General features: G+C 38.3%; 1 protein-coding gene across 3 annotated transcripts in view; it reads left to right on the plus strand.

Annotated features, from left to right (window-relative positions):
* The first annotated feature begins 687 nt into the window (after positions 1-687).
* Positions 688-12,504, plus strand: part of sfswap (splicing factor SWAP) — a 93,395-nt gene continuing 81,578 nt past the window's right edge. For 2 of the 3 annotated variants that reach the window (XM_028462189.1, XM_028462190.1), the window contains exons 1-2: positions 688-1,059; positions 3,010-3,173. In XM_028462189.1, coding sequence (XP_028317990.1) covers positions 866-1,059; positions 3,010-3,173 — 358 coding nt within the window. In that variant the 5' untranslated portion in view covers positions 688-865. Of the gene's footprint in view, positions 2,636-3,009; positions 3,174-12,504 lie in introns of all 3 variants that reach the window. The other variant, XM_028462191.1, reaches the window with a different exon arrangement.

The raw sequence follows: 12,504 nt of genomic DNA on the forward strand, positions 1-12,504 counted from the left end.
AGCACTAGATGTTTAGATTCTATTCAATATCTTAATATGGATTTCTTTCAATTTATGGGGAATGGGACATTTTAAGTAATTGGTTCATAATTTAGTAATAAAAGTTTTAGAAAAGTGATTGAATTTTTATATAAAATGAATGGATTTGAGATCTGATTGAAAATAGTTCTGATAAATTAATTTTTTTACCTTTTTTCCAAAGTCATTAACACCAATAGCCAGTTTAGGCAGGTCAGAAGTAATATTTGGGCATTTGATAAAAAAAACTTTTATTATACATTTCTGAATTGATTTGTAAATTTACAACAATATATTGTTGTAAATATATTGTTGTAAATCTGGTCAAAAGTAACATGTAAAATTCACATACGTTTTTAAACGTGGTTTGTTGCTAAATGTTGCAAAATGTTGTTGTATATATTAGCATGCGCCTTATAGTATTTACATCCATAGTTACGTAACACAGGCCTACAGAGAGGATTCGACCTTAACAAAGTTTAAGTACAGCAGATTCGACACAAGCAAAGGACAGAATAAAGTCAATTTAGTTTAAATGTACATGTTATTTAATTAGATTATCATAAAGAGACACAATACGATCAATGTATTTTAATGGGAAAAATACAGCGAAATATAGTTTTTCCATAATAAGAAAATGACGAATGTGCTGAGTAGAAACGTAGCTAGATTCACCCATTCCAACATGGCGGCTCCATGCTTGGGGAAATTTGTTGCTAGCTGAGACCTTAAGATTAACCGTGCGTAAATGATAATTAACCTGCTGTCTGGGTATCATACAACCCGTGCAGCACAGCTGTTATTAGTCGGTCTTATAATTTAATTGGTTTTCTGGAATATCCCGGAGATGTTTCGTCGCGGAGCGGCAAAGAAAGACAACAAGCCGGCCAAGAAGGATGTGTGTGACAGCGATAAATACGCCGACCTCTTGGTGTTCGGCTATGCCTGCAAACTGTTCCGAGACGACGAACGGGCTCTATACCACGAACATGGAAAGCATCTTATCCCGTGGATGGGGGACAAGGGCATCCTTATTGATAGGTCGGTTGAACAAACTTAGACTCGATACGTTATGCTAACCCTTTGTCCTGTCTACATGATTCAAACCACGGCTGGGAAGTGTTTTCATGCAGAAGCTCGGGAAAACCTGCAAACCCGACCACGGTTGTTCATAAGATTCTCTTTTTTCTGATGATTTGTCTCTGGAGATCCTTAAATGTCCTCCAATGTTGTTCAATATCGCTAAAAATAACATGCTCACATACAAATGCCTTCCACATTAGCCCTGAGACACCCTGGATACAGTTAGCTATACCTCTATTTTAAACTACTGTCAAACCTAAGAGCAAATGTAATGCTATTAACTACGAATACACATCTCTAAGTGGAAGGATCGTAACCTTTATTTAATTTTGCTTCAATGCAATTCTTACACGTTTTTTAGTTGATATAATATGTATTTATTAATTTTTCAAGTGAAGGAGGTTGAATAGGTGGTGATTGTAGATTTGAAGGCTGTATTGATTTCATTTAAAATAAAATAAAATAAATAAAAATATAATAAAAGGCGGATATAGTTTCAATTTCCAGGTTGTGTTGGCTCAAGTAATGAGCAACTAGGGATGTCCCGATGCAACTTTTCCCACTACCGGTATGATGTCGATATTACAGCCTTGAGTCATACTGATAATGATCCAATGCACAAATCATACATACTTTAATTTCTTGTTTTGTAGGAAAAAGACCCATTTATTATAAACCAATGGATTACATATAATTAACTTTTTAGAATAAAAATGTTCCATGATTGAATAAAATACATTAAATAATAAAATAGAAGATAATGAAAAAAATGAATTCAAAAAACCCAATATATGTTATATCAAATTTTAGATGGAGTCCCTTAAAATCTGATATTCATTTTCTGGCTGATATCCGATATCAATATCGGATCGGAACAGCCCTATGAGCAACTGTCAACTGGAAAACATCGAGATATTGACTTTCTTTTTATTTTATGATTATGTGGATGATTACATTCAGCTTCTAAACTAGGCACTTGTATCTGAGCATGTTAAAATAATTTTCTCTGGAGAGTTTTACTTAAAATTGTTCTCATGTGAAATGATTTGACCAAATTTTTCTGATAATTGCAAACACGTAAAGTTATTAGGAGGTAACTCAACACTAAGTGGTCTCTAACCTTGCTGTGTTGAGACAATTTTTTTTCCTCCAGAGGAAATTCTTACGGAGATCCAAGTTAACAAAGCAGCCCGATTGTTTCTAAATATTGTCTGGAGAGTTTTCCCTCAGGTTCTGTTTCCGCACTGTTGTCGCCATCTTCCAGAAGCCACTTTCACAATGACTCTTATGGATCACTTTGGTCTGCAGTTGGTGCTACAGATATCTGTTTCATTTGTACCGCCTTTTTTATATGTGTGTCTTTATCACATGACCGAGTTTTTCCCCCAGCAAGGTAGGCTAAGGGGTCCTCCCAAACCCTGAATGCCAACCACTGCACCCCCTTTTCTTTGTCTTCGTGAAGAAACTGCAGCTGAGGGATGGCAGAGAAGGACAAACCCTGGAAAATGTCGTCCATTTGGGTTCTTACGGATAGGTATTTATGTAATTCGGGTTTGTGTGAATGTAACTTTCTTTTCAGGTGTAGAAGTAATGATGAGTGTTACAGGGGGGGATTTGAACCCTGTAAGGTAAGAGGCGAGTTGCTTTGTTTGCCATTTTTCTTTTTTTTTTGGTTGTAGGGTTGATGGCTTTAAAGGATGGCTAGCTAAATGTTTACCTTAAGTATGCTTTTGTTTCACTTTCTTTTAGTCTTTAAATGTAAAATCTTTAATATAGATATGATGCATCTTTAAGACAGTTTTAATTTTGCATTCTGTGGGTATAACATCCCACCATCGTGGTAAGTAGGCCCAAGTATCAAAGGGTTTGTTACCTTCCCTCTTTCTAATTCTTTCCATTTTCCAACAGGTATGATGGGCGTGGTCACTTGCATGACCTGTCGGAATACGACAGCGGGTCATGGAATACGTCCTACCAGCTGTCAGAAGAAGAGGCCAGGATCGAGGCGCTGTGCGACGAGGAGAGATATCTGGCCCTGCACACGGACCTGCTGGAAGAGGAGGCCCGACAAGGTAGACACGAGAACAGAATTTTATATATATATATGTATATATACATACAGTAGTCCCTCGCTATAACGCAGTTCACCTTTCGCGGCCAATTTTGCATTCAATTTTTACAACGTAAGAACGTGCATTGTGTTCTGCGTCCTGATTGGCTGAGGGAGAACCCGCGCATTATGTTCTGCGTCCTGATTGGCTGCTGCGTTCACACCGGATGCATCACGAAATGTCCATACGTCCAGATTACATAAAAAGTCAATGGATAGACGCGGCCCAGATGCGAAATCTTTCCTGTGCAGCGGTGCGGTCCGATCTACGTGTCATTTGTTGACGATGACATCAGGCCGTCAACACGGACACTGGTCTGTTCACCCATTCAACCATGGAGTAGAAGCTGTGTGACCACCCGCTAATCACACCGACTTTTTTCACTGGTGGTTTATGTTTATGAGAGAAGATAAAGGAGCACAGCTCCTCTCTTCAGCAGGCAGTGAAACTCACCGAGTTGGATGTGTCGCTGGTAGGCGGGGTTTTGCTTAAAACTTGCATATGAAATGAATGGGGACATTTTTTGATCCTGCGCACACTGAAGTGCTGTATGTTAGCAAGTGTTCTCCCGGGCAAAACCCACAATGTCGACATCTGTCTGAGAAAAGTGTATAAAATGTGTGGGAAGGGGTTTTACAGCCTTAAAACATGTATAATAATTGTAAGAAATAAATCTGACTACTTCGCGGATTTCGCCTATTGTGGGTTATTTTTGGAATGTAACCCCCGCGATAAACGAGGGACTTGTGTGTGTGTCCCGATTGGAGCTTAATGCATTTTATTGTATCAAAAAGGAGCAGATGCCGAGCTGTTATTTTTATGTCAGCTGCTGTTAACTGAACTTGTTTGCGACATTCCGAAGTAGAACATAAACAGGCCCATAGTAGCAGCTTTACACCTGTGAAGATGTGTAGTGTGGAAATTAGAGCTGGGCGATATGGACCAAAACTCACATCGCGATATAGACCAAAACTGAAAAATGCGATACACAACATTAATTTTGATATTTTTATTTCGATAAAGTCTGACCAGAAAGACAATTATGGGTTTAATTTGCTGATGAAAAATGCCAGACAGTCACATTTATCAACAAATAGCTGCACACCAAATGCCAATTTAGGCTTTTTCTCCTATAAGGAACAACTCTCTCTGTGAGTGAGAGAAATCCATCTAACTGTGGATTTCATGCTGCTCTGAGAAGTAACAAAAGCAGTGACTCCTAAAATGAGCATTTTAAAACGAAACAAGCTTTTAAATGTATATATCTCAGATATATGGAACAATTGTAAAATATGATATACTTGTGTGATGTGATTAGTACTGTGCAGGGTTTCAAATAATTTTTTTAGATCAGCAGCCAGCATGGCTAGTAGATTGTTAAAGTTACCAGCCAACCTGATTTTGCACCAGCCACATTTTTTCCCAGTGAAAATAAACTACATTATGAGTGCAATAGAATAGATTTAAGTGTTCTTTTTAACTAGTTTTTAATTTAGTTGATTGCAGAAATACATTAAAATGATAAAAAAATATATATATACATGCAATTTAAAAACAATGTTGTAACAATGCTTAAAAGGTGCAATATAGAACTTTGGATGTGTCGGAGAAGACAACCTTTTATAAAGTATGTTCTCATAACTTAACAAACTCAGAAGAAAATTAAATCCCTGGAACATTGTTTGAAGTTAGAAAGAATAGAACTAATCAAGTACTAACTTGTTTTCAGATCCTCTTCTATCTTCATTTTCCCCTGTGTCGCCAGCAGCCTTTTTTTTTTTTTCCAGTTTTGGTTTTTCAACACCCGATAAATATCGCCACGTTTGTTAGTTTGTTCCTAACTAATTTTACATGATCATTCTGTCTGACTCCTCCAATAATGAACCATAATAATCACGCAAATATAATCTCATAGACAATTGTTGTATGACACGTCACAACATAGTGTTCATGGGAAATGTAGGATTAGTATAACCAGCAGGGTTGCCAATTATACATTATGAGAAGAAAGAAAAAGAGAGACAAATATATATATACATTTTTTGGCTTTTTGTGGTGTTCATTTGCTTTTAAACACAGACCATTTATGATCTGAACCTTCAAGTTTTGACCCGAACCCGACAGAGCAAAACTGAAACTAACAGGTACCCGACAGACATTAGGTATTTATATCCGCGTCCGATCCGAAACTTAAAACCTATTTTTTTTTCCTCATACAAATGACATATTTAGTATACTTGTTTTAGTGGTAAGCCTGCTGTTATAAACAAACAACTGCTAATGTCAACATCAGATCAGCACACGGGGGAAACAATCGCACATCAAACACAGGTGTGCAGTGTGCACATGAGACATTGGATGTATTAACATAATCCACGTAATATATATAAGGATAATCCATGTTATTGTACAGAAAAAGGATTGATTCAACAGTAGATGATTAAAACCTGTCTCAATTCTGTCCCTGTCCTCTGCTCCATGGAGCAGATTGAGGACAGACAGCTGCGCACGCCACTCTTTTTTTCTTTTTTTTGTGTGTGTGCAGCTGTGCTATAAAGTGAAGTCAACGTATCAAATGCGCATTAAATCTTCCTTGACTGTTCACAATGCTCAGAACTGATGGAGTTTAACAGAGGACAGTCGGACATCTGCACTGAAGCTCCGACAGGCACAAGCTAACACAAGGAAGCAGCATTGCTGTGTGTCAGTGCACTGCTTGGGGGGGATTGTGGGGATTGAGCTCTGATTACCATAATTCTTCAGTCTGTCTGTAGTACTAACATGGGCCTGACCAGTAAATGGTGTGATATGCCAGAGAAAAAAACTCTTTGGTTGTGTTGTGTATGAGCCACAGACGGCGAGATGGAATGGGATGAGAAGAGCGCTAACTCCGTGCTCACCGGAAATTATCATGGTGATGTGACTAAAGCACATTTAAGACCTATTTGATCTGAATTTAAGACAATTTAATACTTTTTAAGGCCTTTTATTTAAAATATACTGTATATTTAAGACACGTTAATTCTCTTTAAGGACCCACTGTCACCCTGAAGTCAACAGTTTGGTGACACTGTCTGAGCCTTATGTCATAATTTTTTATTAGTCACGGTAATACTGTATACCGCAGTAAAATAGGGAGGCGGTTTAAAGATATCAAAATTTGGATACTGCCCAAGCCTAGTGTGTGATCGTTGCAATGTTGCTGCTGCTGTGTAGTCACTGATGGAGTTGCTTCGTTCCAATTGAGCTTCAACGTGAAGTTCTATATTTGGTCCTGGTTGCTTTTTCACATGATTAAAGACCACACCATGCTTCACTTGAGCCAAACCGAGAGCTACATTTTTCAGAGGACCAGAGTTTGCTTGCTTGCTCTGCACCAGAATTCCTTGTCCTTTCACATATCGCAAAAAGACCGGACTATCCGAGAAAGCGAAGCATGGTGTGGAGCAGAGAGGCATGTGTGAAAGCACCCTAAAACAAGCATATACAATATCAGCACGAATCATACATACTTTACTTATTTTGTAGTGTTGAATGTTAGAAAAGGCTTGATAAAGTGATGTTACTCAAACAGAACAATAGTCAACAATTCAAGTTCACTTCAGTTATTTTTCACTGTCAGTATTAGTGGGAACAACTGAGGGACGGGACAAAAACAACAAAAACTTATTGTCATGCTTATATTGGAGATTTTAGATGCAGTCCAATAAAATCCGATATTTGTTTTCTGTTTGATATAAGACCGATATCCGATATCAATATTGGATCGGGACACCCCTAGTTTTAGAACCTCTGAAACTGGTATTTAAAGCTTTTATAACTTAAACTATCACATATGCAACGTTGCAGCCAATCACAGGCAGCAATTTTCGATCTCGATCATCTGTGGTACAGAAAATTGTAACCAAGAAATGTGATTCTTCTGTTACCTCCTGTATATTTAGGTAAACGTGGTCCACGTTTACTAAAATGACCCCCGATTACTCTCTAAGCTCATAAATCACCCAAAACACATTTTCCAAAAGTATGGTGTGCCTTTATTAGACCTCCACCAAATCACTGAAACCAGTGATTTTCCACATGCAGACTACTGCAGACAGACTACTTGCTTATATACAATATTATACTAAGTTAAGTTATAAAATAGATAATAATTACAACTAGAATTAGTGTAATATTGTATAATTTTTTCAAATTATCTGATTTTTTTCCATTATTTTTTTTTTTCAAGTTAGGATCATTTTAATGAAAATAAATTTGCGAGCTGGACGTCCCTACTTACCGATCACCGATTTTTTATTTTATTTTTTTAAAGCCTGACCTGCCAATTCTGATTTTTGCCTATCCCAATTTTTCTTTGAGTATACACCTTGAATATTCCAATCTTATTTTATTGTAAAACATTGTACAAAGTCCACAAAACAATACAAATGTGTTGTTATAACTGCACATGTGGTAGTTAACTCAAATATACATAAAAGTTTAGAACATTGCTGTCTAAATTTTGTCATTTTTTTGGTCTTTGTTTTTAAAATGCGAAAAATTAAACTACAGTTGTCCATCAGGTTACACTGCAGACCTGTTTAAAGCTATTTGCCAAAAATAAAGTGTACAGCTGTATTTTGGTTTAACAAATAAAGAAAATCACAGGGTTTGGTGTGCTGATGATAGAAAGATGGTAAAAAAAAAAAAATCTACAGGACAAACTAAAAAAACATCTTAAACGACCAATAAAGTTTCCTGAGTTTTAAGTTTCCTTGTCGTGCAAAAATTAAAAATGCAGCAGCTTTTTGGATATTTAAATCTAAAAATATTAATGTAAAAATAATCTCCAAAAGTTAACAAGATAAAAGCTCCTAAAAGTCAAACATTCTAAAAAAAAAAAATAAAGTGCGTCATGTGTAACATTATCATAAGTCAAAGGGTAATGACAGAATTAATATGGCACATGTTAGTTCTCACATTTATTACAGTCACTTGTTCATTAGTGGAAGCTTTTTCTTAATGTACAAAGCCATGAACTCCATTGTTTTCTGCATAGTCGCTTTGCTCTTTTCACTGTTCATAAGCACTAACAGCACTCCACTGGCTGTTTGCTCTGTTAGCTTTAGCATTAGCTTGATTCCTAGCTTCAAATGCTCCACACTCAGCAGTGTGGTTGTGTCTTATAGTGATTTAGGTAGAGTTTTGTTTGCTGCTCCATTAGGACATATTTTAATGATCCTTTGCTCTCTTTTTTTCGTGTACTACTGCCGAACTACGGACATGCTAAGCTAACCATGCTTCCGTGACTGTTGTTGTTGTTATTCTGTGTAGCAGAGGCATGCGCAGCATGCACATGCACACATGACCTGGTAGGCGGGTCTGTCAGTCATCTCACAGCAGAACAGGACAGTGGCTGACTTTAAGACAGACTTTATGACGTTTACGTAGGTAGAAAAGATTGGTGGAAAAGATCGGTTTCATATGCAAAGGTTGGCCAAAAGCCAATCCCCCAACATAAGGGAAATCAGCAGCGATTGATCAGTGCATCCTTATACTTAAGTTTCACTTCCTCAGCTAAACTGGTTAGATGCCATTTCAATGAAAACTACAATTTATGCAGAATTCTGACACTTAGGAAGACATTTTACTTCTTTGATTATAGAGCATCCCTATAAAGCAGAGCATTAATGACTGTGAGGGAAATATTAAACTCCAGTTTTAAGCAAAATACAGTGCCTTGTCCCCAGTCTGACCGAACAGAATGAGTCACTAATGGTTGGTGTCACGCACACACACACACCCGTGCAGCACAGAGTTTAATTCTATGGCTGTTTCGCCCTTGAATTTGGTGACTTGACCCCATTCACTCGAGTGATTACCCATCTGTCCACTAAAAGCACAATAGGCAAGCTGCAGTTATAGATTTGCTCTTGGAATTTTGCCTGTGATTTTTTTATGAGGTTATCAAAGATATAGCTCTTTGGGCATTTGGGTAATTAGTAAAAAGGAAGATAAGATTCATGCCCAGACTTATTGAATATTAACTGGTAGTTCTCTGGAGGTATTTAAACTGACAAGGCGTTTTGACAGTGAGTGGGGTAATTTGATTGAGGCTTTATTCTCCCTCTGTGTTTTCACTGTCAACCTGTTGCTTTTTCTTTTGCTGACAGTCCCCCTTCCTCATACATTACTCTCTTAATTAGCCGCTGCTGTCTCATCCTGTTCTCCTTTTGCCGTTTCAACTGGCAGAGCAGCACCAACCTAATCCTAGAAAAACATTCAAAAGGCAAAAAGTTCAGTAAATCTAATTTCACTAGATTGATTCGTATAGCCTCTCCCTTTGCATTTTGAATTATTTATTGGCCCTTTTTCCCTACTATCTTAATGACAATTTCAGTATAGACTTGAATATTTTAAGGTTGTGTGAACTCACTGCAGCGTTGCTAGTGAAGGATTGTGTGGAAATGATGAAATAAAGCTAAAGCAGAAACTCGGATCTCACACTTAATTTTGGCAGCAGGTTGAAGTTTGTAGATATCGCCAGGATATCTTCATTCCACTAAAGTCTATCACGAGATACAGTTTGGTCAAGATCTAGATCCTGATCCAGGTTTGAGAGTCTTTGAAAGTCATTTTTACTGTCGTTTGTTGATTAATGGCTGTCAAATCTGGTTTGAGAAGAGTTCCGTCATTAAGCTACAACGAAAGTTCAGGTGTTTGTCATGTGATCTGCAGCTTTTGACACGTGAAATTGAGCATTTTCAAAAGTCTGCGCTGAACGAGCGCTTTCATTTATCATTTATTTATTTGTCTGTTAGTGGGATTACTTCAAAACATTTTAACCAAAGAAATAGACCTTTCGCCTTAGAAGATTCAATAAAATTTTGGAGGGGATCTGGATTATACAATACACTGATTCTGAATCAGTTTCATTAATAATAAAAATAACCCATACCCTTTATCATTGGGGAAATTCCAAAAACTAATTTCTCAGTTTGTAATTGACTGATCTTTATGAAATCTGGCTTAGTTATGTCCAGTTTGTCCCTCAATTACTGGATTGCACATTTAATCAACTTCTCAGAAAACTATAGATGTCCATACATTTGAATCTACTGTATGGTTATTAAGGGAGATAGAAATGTGTTCCAAGCATTGGAAGTGTGATCCAGATAACTGCCAACATCTGACAAAAAACATATTTGGCGCTTGGTGGATGTTAGTTTTAATCTCTGAAATCTTTTTTTTTTTTCTCATTATGGTCGCTCAGTTTCTGTTACTGTAACAAAGTAAAATAAATCCTGTCTGCTCGCAACAAATTTTTTTAAACTTGTCACTGGTACGTAGTTTGAGTTGGCCTTAAACTTTAATACTTTTATCTCATTAAAAACTGTTATAAGACATTCCTTTATTCTTTCCTCAATGGCTTAAATGTACATTTACAGGAGCAAAAAGCATGTGTACACAGCAGACAGAATGAGGAAGGGTATATAAAGTTCTAATAATATAAGAAGTGTAACTAAAAAAATATTATGTAAAGAACATTTTACATAACCACACAAGTATGAAATGTATACTGATAACGTAACAGATGTTGAAAAAAATCCTTAAAAATAAATAAATACTTAATATTAAGACATATATTATGGCTGACAGATTGATTATAATTATTTTGTGTGTTACTGTAAAAGAAATACTGAATATTTACATGTAAATTACTATGTTATTATTTTACTTAGCAGATTAATGAGCCTGGTGCAGGAATGATGGTGAAGGACTGATAAAGTTTTCTTTACCAATAAACTTTGCCCATGTTCCATCCTAAATTTAACAAAATAATATAAAGAAAAAACTATACATTAGTTATTATGAAGTATTGCATCGGTATTGGCAATACTGGCCTTCTATAGACCTTTATCACGACAACCGGAAGTAGCGCCTCCTAGTGCCGAGTCACTTCCTGTTAGTGTGGGTCTAAGGAAAAATGGCTCTTGTTTTTTCAACAGCGTTGCTCAACTTGCCAGCTTTTTTGTTCGCTGATGCGGAGACAGTTGCAGCAGCTAATACCCGGACAAATAAACTTAATAAGGGGTATAAGTTCTTCCATGAATAATATATCCACAGCTATCAAGAAAAAGAAGTAGCTTTGTGAATTTGGAATGTTGATTGAGAAGCATGTTATAGACTTCTCAATTATATTTTAACATTTTAATATGTGTTTGTCTTATTTACTTGTGGGTGGATGTGCCGTAGCAGCTTTAGCTTGGCTAGCTTGCTGTGAGAGGACAAGCTACTGTTCATGATCCCTTTTTGGCGGCAACAAAATAGGGACAGCATTTCCTGCACTCCCTGCTGCTGAAGTCCATCTCCACTCAGTCCCACTGTTAGGAGGTGTGTGGCTTCTTCCGCTTATGCGCTGGGCGCTCTTGGAAGCCCTGCGGCAAACCTTAGCTCCAAGCCGAGTGGTGTGGAGCATGACGAGGATCCTGCGGCGCAGGAGGCTGTACTTTCTCCGGTTGTCCAAAATCTGACGGAGGTGTAGCCTTCTTGTAGGGCGGCGGAGGTTGTGCTGCAGGCCTGCGTGCACCTGCAGATTGTTTGGGTTTAGCGTCACGCCTGGGAATGATGCTGCGCAGGGCTTCAGCTTGTTTCTTCCCTAACTCAAAACGTGCCTGAATGGCATCAAGAGATTGCCCGAACAAACCCATGGGAGATACTGGCTCGTCCAAATAAACGGCCCGGTCTCTCTCTGGAACATCCGATAGAGTCAGCCACAGGTGTCTCTGTGACACCACGGTAGACGCCATTCCTCTGCCGAGGGAGATCGCTGCACAGCGGGACACCCTGAGGATATAATCCGTGGCGACCCTCACCTCGTTAAGGAGAGGAGCCAGGGAGCTTTCAGGGGGAAGCAGCGAACTGAGCTCAGCCAGCCGCATAGCCTGATAGGTCTGCAGCATGGTGACAGAGCTCAGTGCATGAGCGGTGCCTGCCTGCGCTTTGTAGATTTTATCCAGCTGCGAGGAGGAAAATCTACAGTGCTTGGAAGGAAGCGATGTGGGGCAGCTCACGCCATGGTTGTGAGAAGGCGCCAGATACGCAGCCAGAGAAGGCTCCATAGGTGGAGGGTTGACTAAGCCAGCCTTTTCCGCTCCATCCAAATCCAAAAACTGTCCATAGCCGGGCACCGTGACGCGGGTAGACAGTGGTTTGTTCCATGTTGATGTCAACTCCGAGATAAAATCCGGGAACATGGGCAGGCTATTCTTAACCGCCCTAGGCTCGGGAGGGAGAAAAAATCCCGCAA

Source organism: Gouania willdenowi, chromosome 12 (assembly GCF_900634775.1).
Source record: "Gouania willdenowi chromosome 12, fGouWil2.1, whole genome shotgun sequence".
In the NCBI taxonomy this organism is placed as follows: Eukaryota; Metazoa; Chordata; class Actinopteri; order Blenniiformes; family Gobiesocidae; genus Gouania; species Gouania willdenowi.